The sequence below is a fragment of the Trachinotus anak genome, unplaced genomic scaffold, assembly GCF_046630095.1.
Source record: "Trachinotus anak isolate AG129_WGS33_773 ecotype Australia unplaced genomic scaffold, CSIRO_AGI_Tana_v1 ptg000011l, whole genome shotgun sequence".
Lineage (NCBI taxonomy): Eukaryota > Metazoa > Chordata > Actinopteri > Carangiformes > Carangidae > Trachinotus > Trachinotus anak.
In genome coordinates, this window is record NW_027273862.1 from 10317535 (window position 1) to 10336842 (window position 19308).

Below are 19308 nucleotides of genomic sequence, written 5' to 3' on the forward strand. Positions count from 1 at the left end.
CTGACAGCGTCTGGTTGCATCGTGGCAGCCTGACACACGCAGACTCGTTTTCAGCGCCGCGGCACTGACTCCGTTTGGACTTCATCGTAAATAATGTTGGGGGTGAAAACTACACGGTTCGTGGTCAAAAGCAAAAGGCTACATTTATGAGCATTTCATATTTCTATTAGCGTCTGTCCCAAATGAGTTGCTGTACAAATTATGTCAAGGTTGGCCATTCACGTATACTGACGAGTGATCCCATTGTGTGTGTTTGTGTGTGTGTGTTTGTGTGAGTGCGTGTGTGTGTGTGAGTGTGTGTGTTTGTGTGTGTGTGTGTGTGTGTGGACAGGGATCACCGGTGTTTATTCTGGTTCTTGTTTAACGCACAGAGGGGAAACGCCTATCTATAGACTTGGTGGAAGATCATATGGCCCACAGGTACTCAGGCGTCTTTTTATGGGTGTCAGAGGACGTGATCTCTGATCTGAATGAGCAGCACAGACTAGTAGGAAGCCTAATGACTGAAGCGGAAAACATAAAATGGAAAATAAACTTTAACTGCACTGGTTAATGTTGTAGCCTAATGAATTTTTGGTGAATGTAATTGTGCGTTTAAAGTTATCGGCGCTTTCATTTGTCATGTTTTGTTCAGTCACTCAAATTTCACATCTTTGTCTCGCACTTTTCTGTCGCCCTGAAATAATGATGAATGTACTCTGCTGACCCAAAAAGGAAAAACATGTTTTGTTTGGTTTTTTTTTGTTTTGTTTTTTTTTTTTTTGTTGTTTTTCTTTTCTTTCTTTCTTTTTTTTTTTTTTTTAAATATTCAGTTGATATTTTTTTTATTATTCAGATTTCTAAAAAGAAAATTGATTTTGCACTTGGAATACATTTTATAATGATAAGAATGACATATTTTTCTATTAATTTCCATTGGCCTGAGCCACACAGTACATACAGTATCCATGCTGGAAATTAGCTGTTGGGGAGACATAATGATTTTCAGCTAAAGAGGAGTTAATCAGCCTGCATTCTTGTCTGTGAACACCATTGTTATTCGTCACTTATCTCTGTTATCTTAATCTGCTCGCATTGTTTACTTATCTTATTTGAAATAGCTCAATTACACATCTATTATCTGTCTTTTGTCATTCAAACTTCCGATGAAGACGCTGTCAGTGTGGGAGGAACGAACGAAAAAAAAAAAAAAAACACTTCTTTTGATTTTTCTTTTCTTCACTCTACACTCATGGTGTAAATGTCAAAATGCGTTCATCAACCCTTCGGTGTATTATTGAGTCCAGCTTTGTTAAAATACAGCAGGTGGGGGAAATAATTCAACCATGAGAATTTATCTAATATAAGAATTTAATATTAAGACTCAGCCTTTTTGTTTGAATAATATATATATATATATATATATATATATGTATGTATGTATGTATGTATAATTTCAGAGTATATAGGTTTTAAGACTAAATAAGGCGAAAGGTAAGAGTATATTCCCACACACACTTCAAAATAAATGACAGGAAAACACGTTTATCCACAGGTTTTCATATATGGCAGCTTTGTTTTGTTCTGCACACGGTGTAAAGGAGTCAGTTCATTTAGTCTGAGCTGTCATTTTGTCTGACCCGTGCGCAATAACGCAATTCACTGAAGGAAAATAAACCGAAGAGGAGAAGTGACCCTTTACGAGCTGCTCTCTGCTCCCCTCTCTTTCGAGGGGCTTTGGGGAGGGTGTGTGTGTGTGTGTGTGTGTGTGCGTGTGTGTGGACCGGGGGTGTTTGGTTAGTTTGTTGTGGCTTCAGTCAGTGTATCGCTTGCAGGTGATGCCAGGACTAGATAAGAGGTCGCCGATCCCTGCTCGCTGTCTAGACCAGCTTGTGACTCAACCAGAGAAACTGGACTGAGCGCAATTTACAGCAGATTTTTGCCCCCGAGATAGTAAATGACCACTGACCGAGTCCTGCTACATAACCGGAGGGGGAAACACCGCAAGATGGAGGAGGGTGATAAGACAACACAGCCTTTAGGCTTCAAGTCAGGCAGGCCAACTTCATATAGACGGAACAGGACAAACAACATATTCAGTGCAACTGAAACACGGACGCTCGTTTTACTTCTTTTTTTTTTAACGCCGTGAATCTATCCTCGTCTCCGGCCCTGGAAGCCCTCTGCACGGTTCCCTCACCGGGGATCCCCCGCTTTACTTTTGCGATGAAGGATGGAGAATTGTTTCTAACTTCAGAGCTGAATGTTCAGATAAACTCAGTTATGATGATAATGTCGGTTTGAAAATCCAAAAGGCGAAAGTGGATCGATAGTCTAAAAACAAACTGCGCCTGTAGAAGACACTTAATGTATTCAGCTTTTTATTTTTTTTATCAGTTAATAATCCCTTTACGAATCGCTTTCCTAACAATAAATAATATAACAATAATTTACTTTTTGTTCGAGAAGCTCAAACAACCTGTATCCTGCCCTTAACATAAAGTATTTTACAACACGAATAATTTGCAGGTTATCATGCTCTGACCTTAAGACAAAGAGTCAACTGGACTCGACAACGCAAAGAACGTATCAAAAGATTCTCAGGTTGAAGAAACAAGACACAATATGATCACAATGAAACTGCAGAATGTCCGTCTGTTTCGACATGGAAATGTTTCCAATCTTAGTTTCTGTTGGAGGGTTTGTAGTAGTATATCCATCAGGAGGTCTTCTGTACATCTTCAGTCTCCGTATCAAGTCATGCAACAATTGTACTGCTTAGTTTTTGTCAATGAAATCTCCAAAAGAAAAAGATAAACTCGGAGTCAGTCGGTGCTTTCTTTGTTCCATCTCCGCCATGTCAGGAAATTAAAAAAAAAAAAAAAAAAAAAAAAAAACACTCTCCTCTCTGAACTTTGAGCGATGTGATGAGCTGGTCACATGCAGGGGGCCGGGATCATGCTGCAATCGTCCTTGCAGGAGGGGGGAGGGAGGGGGCCGACAGATGTGAAGGGCCCCGTTTCACGTCTCCACCGGGCTGGGTACCATACTGTTGGGGGTGTCCGGTAACTGAGAGGACAATGAAGTCACGTCGCTGCCCGAGGAGTTCCCGAGAGAGCCCGATTCAGAGAAAGACACCTGAGGAGGGATGAACAAAGTGTCAGAATGTCCAACCTATTCAGACTTTTATTTTGAAATCATGTGTGTAAAGGCATTATATTATAAGTTTTTTTATTGCTAGGAATGACAACATGTTGCCATGCACATGACTGCCAGTGTGTGTGTGTGTGTGTGTGTGTGTGTGTGTGCATATTTATATACTGTACATGCAACAAAACTAAAACTGCTGTTTGTGCTCATCTGTGTGCAGAGTAATATATGGAAAATATATGCATCTGTAGATAGATAGATGGGCACATCTAATTCAGTCTGTCCTGAACACACACACCAGTTGTTGGAAGGCTGGCTGGTCCAGGTCGCTCTGCAAGGCGAACTCACTCAGGGCCTTCCATGGAGGCTGGTAGGTCTGAACCTCCACTGGGTTTCCCTGCACGGTGTTCTCATGTCGGATGGGACTCCCAGCCACAAGAGGCGTCCCTGTTAGGCCCTGTAGGTTCTAATGAAATAACATTTAAAAAAAAAAAACAGCACAAACATTATTTCTCTCTGTTTTGTAAGACAGCATCTCTCAGCAATCTCTTAGTTCTTAAAGAGCTGAAAAAATGGCTCATGTGTTCTAATAATACCTATACACATGTTTTCATTTTCACATGCCATTTAAGATAAATGCAAAATTTGTAACAATTGAAACAGGGTTCCTTTTTGGGGTTTGGCAAAGATTGATCGAGGCAGGAGATGTTTCACAGATGCAGATCGATCCTGTTTGCAGAGGATGTTTTTATCTTTCAGGTCAAGCAGCTGAAGCCAAAGCAGTTGATTCATAATTCATTGACTTAAAGTTTGAATACAGAGTAGCACTGGAGCCAAATGGAAAGGTTGTGCAGTGTTTCCCTTTAGTAGAATAAAAGGTTTAGAATACAGTGAAATTATAGGGTGAGTCACTGCTAGTTGTTTATATTAGTGGACCATAACCTACAATTATTCATAATCACAGGGCAAACAACCAAGTAAACGAAACATGTTTTTTTATTATCCTGATTCATGTTATTCATATTCATCAAAAACATCATCAAGATACAAAGTTGTCTTCATATGGTTTGCATCTTTTTCCCCCCTTTTTACTAACCGCGTTTCAAATGGATTGATTCAAGCCTCAAACTGGGTAAAGTCAACATTAAGACAAATCTCGATTTCAAATAAAGTCCTGCAACAAATGAGGAAATACATTCAGAAATCGCTGATAGTAATCAAGTGGTCAAACTTACGAAGATGCTTACAGTCTTATCACTGTGCTGCTGCTGCTGGAGCTGCTTCATGAGGATGGATTTCTTTTTGTCTTTGCAGCGCTTGTTCTGGAACCAGACCCGGATCACCCTGGGGCTGAGGCCGGTCATCTCCACCAGCTGCTCCTTCATCAGCGCGTCCGGCCTCGGGTTGGCGTTGTAGCAGGTCCGCAGCGTGTGGAGCTGCTTCTCGTTCAGCACCGTCCGGACCCGCGTCGTCTTCTCCGACTGTTTGTGGACGTGGTTCCGATGCGGGGCCTGCCGCACCGTGACCGGGTCTGCTGAGGGCGGAGGACGGGGGGAAGTCTGTCACAAAGTGTCTTACAGCGGGAAGGCCTCAGAAAGCCCTCTCGATTTTGAAACAAATACTTTGCAGCCAATTAATCCCAGTCTGAAAGGGTTTCGTCCTTTTATGTCCTCTTGGGTTGTTTTCTCATGCAGGAAAAGCCCAATAACATCACTAACGGTGTGACAGGAACTTACATCAGATAGATGTCTGCAATAGCTGAAATCACAGGCTCAGGACAATAAGAATAAAGTTTATATAGAGGAAAAACTACTTTTGGGAAGCTGCTGTCGTTTTGTCTTTACATGACAAAAACCTCCTTTGATTTGATTATTGCATCTTCTTGCATTAAAAAAAAAAGGATTTTAGAGTAATTTGTCTAATTTCAGTTGCCCTATTATTAAATGTTTTTAAGGCTGCACCTCGAAACTTAACCCCTCACCATGACTTGCACTGATGTCAGTCTATAATAAAGCTTAGCCGTGTCGCCCTAAACAAGAGGTCATTTTTCCCAGCAAATCTATGACCTAAAGTCAAGTAAAGCCCAGCGGGAAAATGAAATTCTGCAGGTGTCACTGTCGCAGGCTTTGGTCTCAGTTCGTTTGAAATGAGCGCTTCAAGCAGGAAGTTGTTGAATATTATTCACACATTTGCCTTGTTCGCTTTCTCTTGGCAGGCGCCCGCAGGATGACAGCTCTACACACACACACACACACACACACACACACACACACACACACACACACACACACACACACACTCACACACACACTGCCAAAGCCGCGACTCGAATACCTACCAGATTATTCAGATAATGGCAACAGAGCAGGTTAGCGCTAATGAGATCAATTATGAAATTAGCCAAAAGAAAGGTCGCAGCACACACTTTACACACACTTCATACACACACGCATACGCACACACACCGAGCCCGGTCCACAAACAAATGATCAAGATGTTCAAGAAACACAAAGAAAATACAGCTACAAACGCTTGACAATCTTATATTGATCTTTTTATTGATTTTTCCTAAATCCATGATGTCAGATTTCTGTTTTGTTTTTTTGTTTTCTTGCTCTGTTTTTCTTCTGTTTTTCTTTCTTTACTTTTAATGTTTTTGTTTGTTTTTTGTTTAGTTTTGTTTTTTTTTTCTACAAAGCGTGTTTAATTAGGCTAGTTGTGAAATATAAAAAAATACCTCTCTTTAAAAAACAGTTTTTTTTTAACTTAGGATTAGGCCTCTTCAGTAGGGATTTGTTATGTATAATAATAATAATAAGAAGAAGAAGAATCTGACCTGCCAGGTGCAGCGGTCTGTTGGAGTGGATGTGTCCGGGGCTGATGGGACTTCCTGCGGAGCTCCTCTCCAGCAGCAGGCTGTGGTCCGCCCGGCAGAGCAGCTCGTCTTCCCGTAAAGAGAACTCGTCTCCCGGCAGCAGCTGCCTGCTGCACACCGAGCACCGAAAACACTCGATGTGGTAAACGTTATCCCGGGCTCTCATCACCAGATCGCTGCTGCTGAACCCCAGGTTGCATTTTGCGCATTTTATTCCAAACAGCCTGGAAAAGTGGAAATTGTCCAGAGGATTAAAAATCCAGGGAGCAGATGTGAGAAATAACACAGAAGACAACTTTCGGCTGACAAGTCAGAGTTGCGAGATGCAGTATTTTAATGTTCTTTTCTGTTTTTTTTTTATTTTTATTTAAATTGATAACAAAACAGTGTGTGTTTTTTTTTCTTTTTTGTAAGCTACATTTGTAGACTGTATTAGACTCCGTAGATAAGTTGTGTGTTACATGCTCATTTATTTTTTCTGTCTAAATTAGTCTTTTTAGAAATGAGGTCTGGTCTAACTTTACATTTTAAATAATTAAACGTGATTCACCCTATAATTTACATATTTCCAAAAACTCCTACCTTACATAATCTCTTTTACAATAGGTCTTTCCGTCCCGGACGAAACAAGTGCAGGTCTCATCCAGGTACTGGCTGCACTCGGCGCACTTCAGGCAGGCTGCGTGCCACTCCAGGTCGGGAGAGACTCTCAGTATGTACTGGTCATGGATCTGACTTCCACATCCTACACACATCGCGAATCCTGGCTTCTCTGCAAAGAGCCCACAGCAGTGCAACCACACACTTAAAATGCAGCCAAATAAATTCAACCACCAACAAATACAGAATTTATTACATGTTTAGATTTTAGGGTCCAGCTTGTGTGTCTCAGTTTTGCAGTGAACTCCTGTTTTTTTTTTTTTTTTCTGCAGACTGGACAACTCTTGATGTTATGTAACAGATGGGGACTTTCTGCCAATGTTCGCAGAAATTAAAAAAAAAAAAAAAAAAAAAAAAACAAAACAAAAAACCTCCAAAATGGACAGCCTGAGATAACAGCACTTCGCAATACCGCATTATTAGAAAAATGACTTTGGTAGTCGGTGCACTGCTGAATATCATGTAGCGATGAAAACACAATCTGCCACTGAAAACTCCACTGAGCAGTTCCGCTTCTACTTACTTTTGGAATGATCCCCCATATCACCCAAGAAAGAAGAGCTGAAAATAATATCCACCATACAGGAAGGATAGAGGGGACTGTGGTAGATGCAGAAAAGATGTGAGGAGATGACTGGCCCTTCGCTTGCCTCCCTGATAACTTGTGTCTCTCCGGACTGGAGGGGGGCGAGGAGGCTGCAGGGTCCCACACGCTGCTCCTCTGACGTCATGACGTCCACACCGGACTCTCCAATCGCCCCACTGCGTCTCTCTCAACCTGCAAAAAAATACATTTAGTCTGTAGCCTATTTATGGATGACAAAAGCCTAAGAATGCAGATATTTATATTTAGTGTCTTCTAATAAAGACTCAAAACAAGAAAAAAACAATGTTGTAACAGCATCGAATCATCGGTTTTTTTAGGCACATACATTTCATGAACATCATCATCATCACCATCGGTATATTTAAAAATGTGGCAAAGCTGCTTCTAAAAACATCTATATCACCAATAATCCAAATGTGTTTAGCTGAACGAGCCCTCAGGCTCCATTTCTTAGTCACACAGTGAGGTGATAACTGATTATTGATACATACTATTAGGGTATTATGTGGTCAATATTACAAATTATTACACGTGTAGATTGTGAACCTGCTCTGCACAGATTCGGACAAGTAAGAGAGGCCTTTTTGGTTTACTTAATTTTTTTTTCAGTACATTTCTATCTATTTAGCGCTTCAGTGTTTCTTGTTAAAACATCAAAATAATTTCCTACATCATGATGGGAAAACAACATTTCTTGAGAACCAAAGAGTCGCACTGTTGGTCTTTGACATGGGGGGGGGGCCTTGATACCTTGATTTTTTTTTTTTTTTTTTTTTTTTTTTTTACAAATGTAAACCAAAGTGATAAATTCTTGCAGTAATTTGTTATTTGGAAATAAATTCAGCAGCTGTGAGGAGAGTTGGAAAGATTCGCTGCTGTGTCCGGTCTGCTCATCTACTCGAGAACGAGGCCATCTACTGGAAGAAAGGTAGAACTGCATTAATTGGGGGGGGGGGGGGATTGAATACTGAGTGTATAAAGAAAAACGTACAAAGCAAACAGTTGCACAATACATTTTTTTGCAGTGCTTCTGTACAAATACATTTAATTCACTCTGTTGTCCGCCTTTATTCTGTTGAGTCGTTTTTGTTAAACCAAAGCGATGGTGTAGCCAAATAATAAACAAATAAATAAATAAATAAAAACTGTGGACAGAAATAGTACATAGTAATAGACTTCCAAAATCAATAGGCTATATTACCTTCTCAAGTGATGACTCTTATTTTGAAAGCCATAGATGCTACCAGATGTGGCCCCCTCCCTCTTGGTAAACTCGGGACAGCTCCTAACTCCTGACAACTTCAGTTTGTTCAGGAGGTGACCTGGCAGCCATGTCGAGCTACATCAGTGTGTAAGAAGAGGAGGAGGAGGAGGAGGAGGAGGTGGAGGAGATGGAAAGCTGGTGAGTGGAGATGTAATTTAAGTCATTGTTGTATTACTGCAAATCATAGTTCAATTAGGATAGAAACTGGGGATTTAATCCCTCAGCTAATTCACAACCAGGTTAATTTAATGAAAACTTATTTAATGAATGAAAATGTTTTGTTTGTTTGTTTGTTTGTTTGGTACTGTATTATCATGTTGCTGTACATGTATTTTTGAAGGCAGTTTGTGCAGTATATATATTTATATACACGTTTTTATGTCAAAAACTTGTCAAAAACTTTCTTTAGAGGCCTTGGTTGTGACAGAGCACAACAACAACAACAGCAAACTCACCCCTGCATCACTGCTGCCAGTAGGGTGGGAGGAGAAGGACCCCATCACTCCCAATTGCAGGAACCAGCTGTGTACTGCAGCATTTTAACGGGTCCTAAAACTAACAGTAAGAATACAAGGACGATCTGCAGCAGTCTGCCTAAACTGGCCCATACTTATTCAAGGACACTGGTAATTTACAAAGAGACACTCGATGCAGCCTACATCCTGTGTCTCCTGCCCGCGGTAATTCAGGCTCCTGAATCGTGTTTCGTTTCTGATGACATCAAAAGCAGTTTACAGGGACACTGTTTTATGTGGAGTTTAATCTATCATCGCAAAAGCAAAGACATCTAGCAGATTCATGAGTTCACAAGTACAAAGTGATGCTTGAGCTATTATTAGACCACAGCTGACATGAAGGTAGTGAGTTCAGTTAGGATGGATGAGCTGCATCACTATGCTTAGGTCAAAGGGTTTGAGAAAATACATCCCAACTTGTATCAAGGCCTTCTGCCAGATAATTTATGTGGTCTTGTATGCTGTTATTTTTCTTGTCAGTGAAGAATTGTGATTAATGAAATAGAAATGCATGCTTATAACAGAAAATCAATTTGTTAGTATCATGAGTATATGATTGAATATCTCTCTGTCTCTCTGCTGTGTAAAAGTTTAAATCTGTTTTTTGGTCCACAACAAATTCACAAAGGAATTTGGCAGATTTTAGAAACTCAAAATCAGTTTAATTTTATACGCATCTCTGCTTTTGGAAAGGTGAGGTTTGAAAGTCACGTGTAATCTGTTCAACTGTCAGCTACACAAAAGCAAGGTGAGTAATGATTTAGTGAGAAAACTTCTCTCACTCATGATATGCAACAGAGTCATCAATTCACTGTTTTTCAGGCCTGGCAAAACTGAATAAAAACTGAATATTTTATCTAATATCATAGTGTCATATTATTATTGGTAGAAAATCAAATTTAATGCTTTAAATACAACATTCAAATTTATTGGTGGAAATCTTACTGTACATCTCAAGTTTACAAGAGAAAGTTGTGCAAGTTGTTAGCTGTAGCAATTCATCTGCTCAAACTCAAGTTTAGCAAATCTTGCAGTAAAATAGTTCCCTGTAATTTATATAGGGAAGTGTTTCAGTGTGCAAAAAAAAAAATCAAATATATTATGCATATTGGATTTTGCAAGTTCAACATTTATGTCTCGATGTTCTAATGCATCTACAAGTTTTTTTCTTTTTAATGAGTTACCTCATTTTGTAAACTGTGATTGCTGAATAGAACTGTCAGCTCACAGAGCTAATGGTATTTCAATTGAATTAGGATGCATTAACTAAATCGTAGGTATTTCAATAGAGTTCATATTGATCTTTTTTCTAGGCTAGACCTTACTCCATATAAAGTGCGTTACAGTTAATTCAATGTGACTTATTCACTGGCATCTGTCAGTTGCAAATGTTATAAATGCAAATAAGTTATGAGGTTTTATATTCAAGACAGTTTTATTTCTTATTGTAAATGTGAATATCAAAAAAAAATGTAGCGGATAGATTTATTTTTAAATTTTTTTAAAGATCTGTGAGTGCTCTGTAATCCTAAAAATGTTGTGGCTCCCTTTTAAATAACCTCCTCCACAGACTGACAAGCTGGATGTGGCTGCTGTTTCAGACATCACTGACGTCAAATCCCAGGACACCTTCATCAGGACCATGGATGCTGGTGAGGTTGTGATAACTGCAGTAAGTGACATAAACAGTGAAAATGTAAAGAAGCTGAACATGCTGAGGCCTATTTATGCATGACATAGCATGCGCAGCCTGTGCAGCAAGATAAAATATATAGAGTTAATTATTATAACTGAGTGCACTGTTTGGCTAATGCTGCAGGTCAAAGGTTTGGTTTACGGTAGTTTTATGGATGTTCAATATTCAGTGAAATATTATAAGTAGCATCATTGTTTGTGACCTGTTAATGACTGCTAGACCTAATCCAGACATCACTCTGACATAAAAGCCTCCCAGAAGAATCTCTAATCACAATTTGATGGGGCCCATTAACCTCATGCAATATATATGTGTGACTGAAATCATCCACTTAAACTTTGGCAAGAGCCAAATGTTCTTGTTTGGAATTCAGGAGGGGGCTTTCCTGGCCTGCATTACTGAACTTTTCACAGTGACCCGTTTTCTCTTGAATGTTTTAGGGTTCTATGGCACTTTGCCTCTATTGTCAGACCTATAAGTAATTTACAGTGGCCATCCCTTCAGACTCCCCAGGCTGGATTCAGCTGAAATTGTGCCAGTTTGCTTATTAGCTGGCTTGGTGTAATTAAAATGAAGGAGATGTGTTGTGTGAAACCTCATCTGTGGGCTACAGGGAAGCCTTGTGCGGAGTGAAGTGCAACGAAAAGGTCAAGGTTTTCAGCGTGAGTGGGGCAGCATTTGAAAGCTGCACCTGTGGAGAGGGGAATTGCTGCTATTGAACACAATACACTTTTATTTTGTAACTACTGCTTTTTCAAAAAGTTCTCAGGTGAAATCAGACCTTTGCAAAACTTGCACAATGTGACTGGATTTTTTTTAATCTTTTGTGAAACTGAATTGAACTGAATTATTAGATTTATCTCCCTAATTAAAATAAACTTAAAACTTAGGAATGGAAAATTACTTGGGACTATGCTGTATATTTTAAAATGTACATATTCTCCACCTTCTGGTGGTGTCTGAAGATAAGGCAGAACTCCTTCACTTCCATTTCCGGAAAGTATCACTCATCAAAATGTATTGTGTGTCTGTCCTCGTGGTGTATCAAACATTTTGTTGGATGCATTTCCTCTCATGAAATATTTGCAAAGCCAGTTTATATCATGCATTGTAGTTACAGCTGTTTCCAGCTTCTGATCAGCAGAATAGAATTAAACCAACGGCAGGACTGTGCTGACTGCACGCTTGCATGTGTATGTGCATCCTCACCTATGTGCACAAAGAAAACGAGGACCCACTCAATACAATGTTGCTCTGTCATGCTGCTAGTGTTCAAAACTCCAAAGGTAAAAGCTTGTTCATTTCAGGATGTTTTAAAAGGTTTGTGAAGCTTATGAAAAGGTTTGTGAATTTATATAACTAAGAATAAGAGGGAATCATTGGAATTTCTAATATCTAATATTTTTTATCTTGAGCCTAAAACCTTTATTTTGTCACTGTCATTTATTTTGTTACTGTCATAACTAAGTAGGAAAACATATTTGAAACTAACAGCAGATGCAGCGGGCTGAGAAATGTGTTCAGTGCAAAAGGTTGATTTTTTCATTTATGGGCTGTCAGAGGCTGCTGATGTTTATAAAAGCAACCTGTAGGATGTGCAGTTTGGTGTCTATTAGTGCCTGAAGTAGCAACAGCATGTACATGCAGTTCTAATACATGTGGTCTCAGAGGGAATCAAACCCTTATTTCAACTGACCTTTATGTTTTTGAGTTACATAGTTCAGGATGAGGCCTGAGGGCAGTGATAGCTTCAAGCTGCTGAATGAGCTGTTAAACTGAATTCTGCAGGATTTGTGGTTTTACCTGTGCTCGCTCAGTTTCTCCTTATATGTGCGCACCTTTGTGCATGAATTGATGTGTGTATTTCTGTGTGTGTCACATACACGCCCGTGCATGTTCGCTTGTGTGTGTGTGTGTGTGCGTGTGTCTGCACGAGACAGTTTTATTTTATCTCCATCTGAAATGCAGTAGGTTCTAGAGCTGCTATAGATACTGGCTCCGTCCACGATGATATGCAGGTCGGCCAGATGGGGAAGACTTCTGCACTTGAGTGTTTCATTTCCTTTCACCAATATCATATATTGCATTTATTTTAAATATTGAATAACTAATAACACATAAACTTTGAGATTTATTTATTACTGTAGTAATAAATAAATCTAAATAAATCTAAATAAAATAAATGTAGTATATGTTACTACACATAACATATACTACAGAAAACACTGAACACTAATACTAATATTTTCTATAAAAATTTGAAAAACAAAACTCTTCATAAACATCACTATATTGTCTTCTAACTGCCACAGTTCAACACATTTTCTAATATACTACATTTATAATAATTTTTTATTTGATGCTTAAATAAGTGAATTTGGATGTGTTTTGCTTACTCCCAGAGAGACACTTGAGCAACATTTGAACTTATTGAAATGTAGTTAATGGTTTAAAGCTGTAATTGGTCCACCAGAGCCAATAGTGAGTTTGGCTTTAAGTGCTTTGAGTCAAGATATTAAAAATGTGTAAACAGATATCTTCTCAAATCATTTGTTAATGACTTAAAGACAAAAATATCAAGTATTACTTCTAAGACATAATTACAGTGTATGGCATTATACATTTTTTTATTTTTATTTTTTATTTATTTTGTGACAGGTGCTCAAAAATGCCTCAGTGAGGAAAAAACAAAAATCACATCCTCATGCAAGTGAGGCCGTTCTGAGAGGGGAACCATGTTGCAGATTTATAATTCATAATTCTTCTGAGTTAATGCAGTATTCACATGATAATTAGTATTAATTTTTGATTGGTGCCTCAGGGCAGCTCTGCATTGTTGGGCTGAAGAACCAGTGCCATTATTACCTTATTAGTGTAACTGTCAGCCGCCTGTTTTATTTTACAAATGCACATTTTGTATTTTATTATCAGCTGCTCTCGTTAGAACAAAGCGGTAGTCTTGTTGCTTATCAGTGGCTTTAACAAAAGGCTGTGTCATAAATGAGGGAAGACGCATCTCTGTTAGGACCAGTCAAAACAATGCTATCACTTAGTGTGTGACACCTACACACACTGACACCATTGGTCTGTAAATAAAGAGAAAAAAAAATATCCATAAACTAGTTCTGAAAGGTTCTGCTGGTAACATATTTGTATTTAATACCACAGTTTTTTTGCTATAACGGTCTCAGATTTAACATCATTTGAGTAAAATGCTTCTCTAAAACCTTTTTGTTTGTGTTTTAGAGGATGGACAAAATAACAGAAACACCGCACAATATGATACAATCTAATAAGAGTACTGCAGTTGTTGTTGTCGTTTCATCTACCTACTTGTTACAGCGTTCATTCTTTCCATTGTAATATATGCACTGAAAAATGTTTGGCATCTTGAGCATGAATTCATTAGTCAGCTGAAAGTGAATAGGCAGCTATTGTAATAACCATTCATTCAGTCACTTTTCAAGCTAAAAGTACAATTACAACTCTCTCAGGTTTCAGCTTCTCAGATGTGGGATTTGTTGCTTTTCTTTATCTTATGCACCAGTTAACTAAATATCAGAGTTTTTTGGTTGGTGTTAGAAATCAAGCAGTCGAAATATGTTACTCTTAGGTGTGTGAAATTGTGATGGGGATATTTACATTTTTCAAACATTTTACAAACCAAACATTTAAATTAATTTATTAGATTAACTGACAATAAAGAGACTTTCGTTGCAGCCTCACCCTGTAGACAAAGAACTGAATGTATACTGGGCTGTGCAACACACATGTGAGTTGGTTAATTTAAGATGTGTAGCCCAGGCTTCAGTCCTGTGTCATGTGCTCTGTGCTGCTCTGCTTACTGACCAACTGATTAACTCAGTTGTGTCACAATTTGCCTGTTTTGTAAAGCACTCATGTTCTCACACCTGAGGGAAGCTTTTCTGTGTGAAGGAAGAGGTTTCAGCATCACTTTGGGGTATTTTATTAACAGGACAGCAGGTGCACGACTCCCTGACCCACTCCCTCCACCATCTGTGCGTGTGTGTGTGAGAGAGAGAGAGTGTGTGTGAGCATGTGGAGCCCGAATGGCAGACAGCCAGAGCTTGGGGGAAGCTGACCGAGCTTGCAAATCGACTGGTGACTCCGGTGAACCAAAAGCTGCCTGCTGCTGCCTCAGTCGACTACTTTTCCGGGGAAACTTTGAAAAGCTGTTTGTATGCAGCTGGATCCTGAAGGCAAAGGGATGTGCTTTTTTTTTCTGTCTCTCAAGTGAAAAAGGGCCCTCTAGATTGACAGCGCCTTTCATACTGTATTATCCGGCCTGGCTTTTAACTCCAGGAGAACTGTGTTCACAAATTGATGCTCTGCTCCTGTGGGGCTGTAGCTGAAACATTAAATTGTACTGAAATATTCATATGTGAGTGCATTTAGCTGAGAGCAATTGATGTGCGACTCCCCAGAGGCCAGATGGAAATGTTGCAAGGCCCCAGCATGCGCTGGCAGACACCCCACGTTCTGGCCGGGACAGTGATTGTGATTTAGCCGAGGCTACTGAGTCAGGCTGAGTTGAAGGCTATTGGATTCAGGACGGCTGATGTCAGTGTCTGCCCTGGTGGCCAGAGACACTGCAGGATATCTGGTGTGTGTGTGTGTTGTGCACCACTGGGGAAGGAGGAAACTATCTAGGGTTTAAGGACGTATACAAATTATAGGGAAAATAGCAGTTTACCAGCAAACCACCCTGCAGTCAGTTTGAAAAGGATCACTCACTATTTCCAAAATCAGTGTTATGAGTGGTAACACAGACAACTTTTATTGCGAAGGATTCGATTTTTATTATTTTTTGATGGACACATTACACACTCTTAGTATTTTGTGACTATTAATGACTAAATTAAAATGTTAATGCAGTATTGCTACTGAAGCTATTCTTTCCTAATAATATTTCCACGTTTATCGTTGTTTATTCAAATGCAGAGACTCTACATTCAGTGTCCGGCTCAAATGAAAAACAGCAGGATATGTCAAATAAAATGGATCCAACAGCAATTTGTATTTTTATTGTCTACGTGCGGTATATAGTTTAGGTCCCCTCATAAATATTAATATAGTATATTCCACCATAAATATAGTATAAGCTTTTCACAGGATTAAACTGAAAAGTCTTATAGTTTGTGTTTGGAACAATAAACAACCCTTGTCAGTCAGAGATTGAGGGAAAAAAAACAGGATTTATTTGTTTTCATTTGGAATAAAGATTAGTGTAAATCATTCATGTGCACTTATGTCTTCAAACTATGTATGTGAGTTACTGTAGATGTTTGGTCAGGGTGTTCATGCATTTGCTCCAGAATGAATATGAACATATATGTGGCTTCAGTAGGATTAAAAAAAAAAAAAAAAAATGTTGAGTCTGTGGCAGGCATTTCCCTGAAGAGTTGTGCTTTTTACTCAAAAATGTTAGCTAATTCACATCGCAAGTCATGCATAACTGCATCCTTACACGTTGGATTGCTGAATTAATTTTGATGTTTTGTAGATTATTTTATTCAGTTGTTTGGAGCACAGAGTGATGTAGCGTCCCATCTCCCAGCGGACCAAGTCAGTGGTGTGCTCATGTTTACCACATGACTAACTAGCTTACCTCTCCCACTGATTGCCTCTAACATATGCAGAAGCAACAAGAGAAATTATCTGTATTTTTCCCCCCTTAGGAAAAACAATGCCAAAGACCTTTACATTAGGTAAATCAAACTCAGGTTGTTGCAGATTTTATTTCTTTTTATAGTTTGGGAGTGTTCCAATTATTAGCATATAAAACCACATACTTTTTTAATAATTGATATCTCAAGAGGACTGAAGTGATTGAGCTTGGTCACTCAGTGGGTCTCGTTTCCAGTTCTTCTCTTTTTTCTGTCATTGACCCACTTTTACCCAAGACACATCTGAGGCTAGGGTACCAGAAGAAAACTTGTATGTTAATGCGTTAAAAAAAAAAAAAAAAAAAAAAATCTTCTGTAGCCATGACAACAGTCTCCTGAGTGGATTTCTTCCACCAAGCGAACCGCTGGATCCTGTGCACTTAAGAAGTATGTTTCAAAAAGAGAACCTGAGAAGCTTTTTAAAGAATGATGTATAATTTATTTGTATTTTTCTCCTGCTTCAGAGCCTCTTGAAAGAGAGTCCTGTGTGAGATGTGTTCTGAATCTGTCAGACCGCAGCAGTAATGCAGTCGTACTCCCCACATGTGTTTGTTCTCAATGAGATTGGCCCCTTTTTAACATATGCCCAGCTGTTTGGTGTCACACGGCCGTGTTCAGAATCTCTTCCAAGAAATCACGTTCAAAAACAAGACCACTTTGGTGTTGTTAACATGAATTAGTAAATGCTTCTTGCACAGAAAATTAAATGCATCATATGCTCTTTATTAATACCAATTCATTTTAATGATAAAATTATATTAGATATTCCAGTAGTGCCAGTGCCAGTTAGCTTCTATTCCAGCTCACAAATAATATTTGCAGTTTCATTTGGTTCAGTTTTTTTTGCCAGATATTTGTTCATGGTCAGACAGAGCTAGATATGTTGGTTCTTGTCGGACAATTTCCATCAGTCATAAAGAGCAAGAGATGCCCATCTTCCAAGCCTGACTAGAGTTTGGTGAGTAAACCTTTCAAAGGTGAGGAGGTGTGATAAGGTTGACAAGAAGGCAGAAGTACAAATCAACAATACACTTTGTAATACTTCCAGTTTTCAGTACATTTCAGCAGCACTTAGCAAATACTGTATGTTGAGTCGTATAGAGTAAATTTATATATTAACTAAAATGTACAGTTCAAGCTTAACAGCTAACAATAGTTCAACAAAAAGGTAGTGCAATTAAACGTGCAATTACTAGTTTTTGGCCACTTTGGCCAACCCTGACGTAGGATATTATTACCTCCTCAGTTAATATGGTGAACTTGTTAGCAAAGAGTTGCTTATTTAGAAGATAAATTGCAACATTATCATTAATTTGGAGACATTTTCCTTGTGATCTGATGCAAGTCCAATATTCACTCTCCTCTTTTGTGGTCCCTAACTTCTCCTGCTCTTCAGCTGGTCCTCCAGCTGTTCACTAGCTAATGTCAATGCTAACTTTGCGTGCTGCAGGTGAAAACCAGAAGAGTAAAGTTGCAGACCAGAAAACTAAAACAATAAGCTATAAGGCGCGATATAGCCTGTAGAGCTGGAAGCAACAGAAAAGCCAGGAGAAATATCTCTGTGGGTATATCATGATGAGTAACCCATTTCAAATACTAGTCATGAGATCGATTGTCAATAAGTAGAAAAAAAAAAGATTTTGCTGCTTTAAATTCACTGTAGAGATTGTGGACACCGCTTTAAACAGCTTTATGAGCAATACTGTATATTGCTGCTAAAAAGTTACAGAAAGGGTGACATACAGTAGCTAGTACATTTTATACATCATATCAAATAAGAATTCAGCCAAGTAGGTGACAGGAGGTCCTTTAAGTTTATTCACTATCTCTACAAAGACAGCGGTGAGTACAATGTATACCTGCTCATAGGCTTAAAATAAAAGACAGATTTCATTCATTTCAGCATTTAAAATGTAAGTGTTACTGTATTTTTTATCTGTGCAGCACTTACAGAGGACTCTTTTACAGACCACATAATCCTAACATGACCACCAAACTGGGATTTGTGTGCTTTTCTGTACAAAAATAATTTTCAGTGAAATGGAGAAATATAGCTAATAAAATCACCCTGTAAACATTAAGGTTCGATTTTGAGCTTTAACAATTTAAATAAATAAATTGATTTCTCATGGATGTGCTTTTTATAACTGTGTTATACAGTGATTCATTTATCGTCAAGAAGGAGGGAAGGAAGTCATTATGTGGTTGTACCTGTTCGTCGGTAGATGTAGATCTTATCTCACAGGTCATCGGTTTCCCTCTGTTAATGAGAATGAAAACAGTGATCATGTAATGTTAATGCAGTTAAAGTGACTCCCTCTGTGCCATTATTAAAACATTTCAATTATTAAGTGTCTAATGGTCACTGTTAAGTCACTTAGCTTCCTGTGAGTGTGACAGGGACTGCACCTCTGGTTTCGCTGGAGAGGTCCCAAAAGCAATTTACTTCTTAGCATGTCTCCTAAAGGTCTGCTCAGTGTCCCCGCCTGTCAAAATTTAACACTTAACTCAGACTGACCTGGTATGATACATATTGACAAACTGGGATCATATGAATCATTTAGGCAATTTTTTTTAATGTAGCCTACCCTTTAGTTGTAAAGGAAAGACATTTGGCATGTCACGTTTTGTCCAAAGTCACCAAAGTCAGCAGCAAAATGTACTTGCTCAGAGATGCCTTGCAAGCACAAATAATTTAGCTTCATCACTGAGTGGTATTGCTCAGGGCAGAGCTGGAATTTGAACCTCATGAGTTATCCCCTCTTTTACATGGCTGGGTGAGCTGGAAGGGGCTCAGATTAGAGGTGCAGCACCTTCACTGGAGACATTAATACCAAGGCAGCCGTGACAGATAGAGGCTGAGCCAGGGTTTGGC

The 19308-nt window shown here is 38.9% G+C and overlaps 1 protein-coding gene across 5 annotated transcripts; it reads right to left on the reverse strand.

The window, feature by feature from the left end:
* Positions 1–2347: 2347 nt before the first annotated feature.
* On the reverse strand, positions 2348–7442 carry isl2b (ISL LIM homeobox 2b). Of its 5 annotated transcripts, none has more exons than XM_071490073.1 (6): positions 7188–7442; positions 6587–6776; positions 5966–6228; positions 4377–4660; positions 3428–3595; positions 2348–3117 (listed from the first exon to the last, which is right to left on the reverse strand). In XM_071490073.1, the coding sequence occupies exons 1-6, from the start codon at positions 7393–7395 to the stop codon at positions 3001–3003; spliced, it is 1230 nt and encodes a 409-aa protein (XP_071346174.1). In that variant the 5' UTR covers positions 7396–7442; the 3' UTR covers positions 2348–3000. The 5 variants fall into 5 exon arrangements, with proteins under 5 accessions (XP_071346174.1, XP_071346172.1, XP_071346173.1 ...); XM_071490071.1 differs by having other exon boundaries at positions 4365–4660; XM_071490072.1 differs by having other exon boundaries at positions 4377–4663.
* Positions 7443–19308: the final 11866 nt, after the last annotated feature.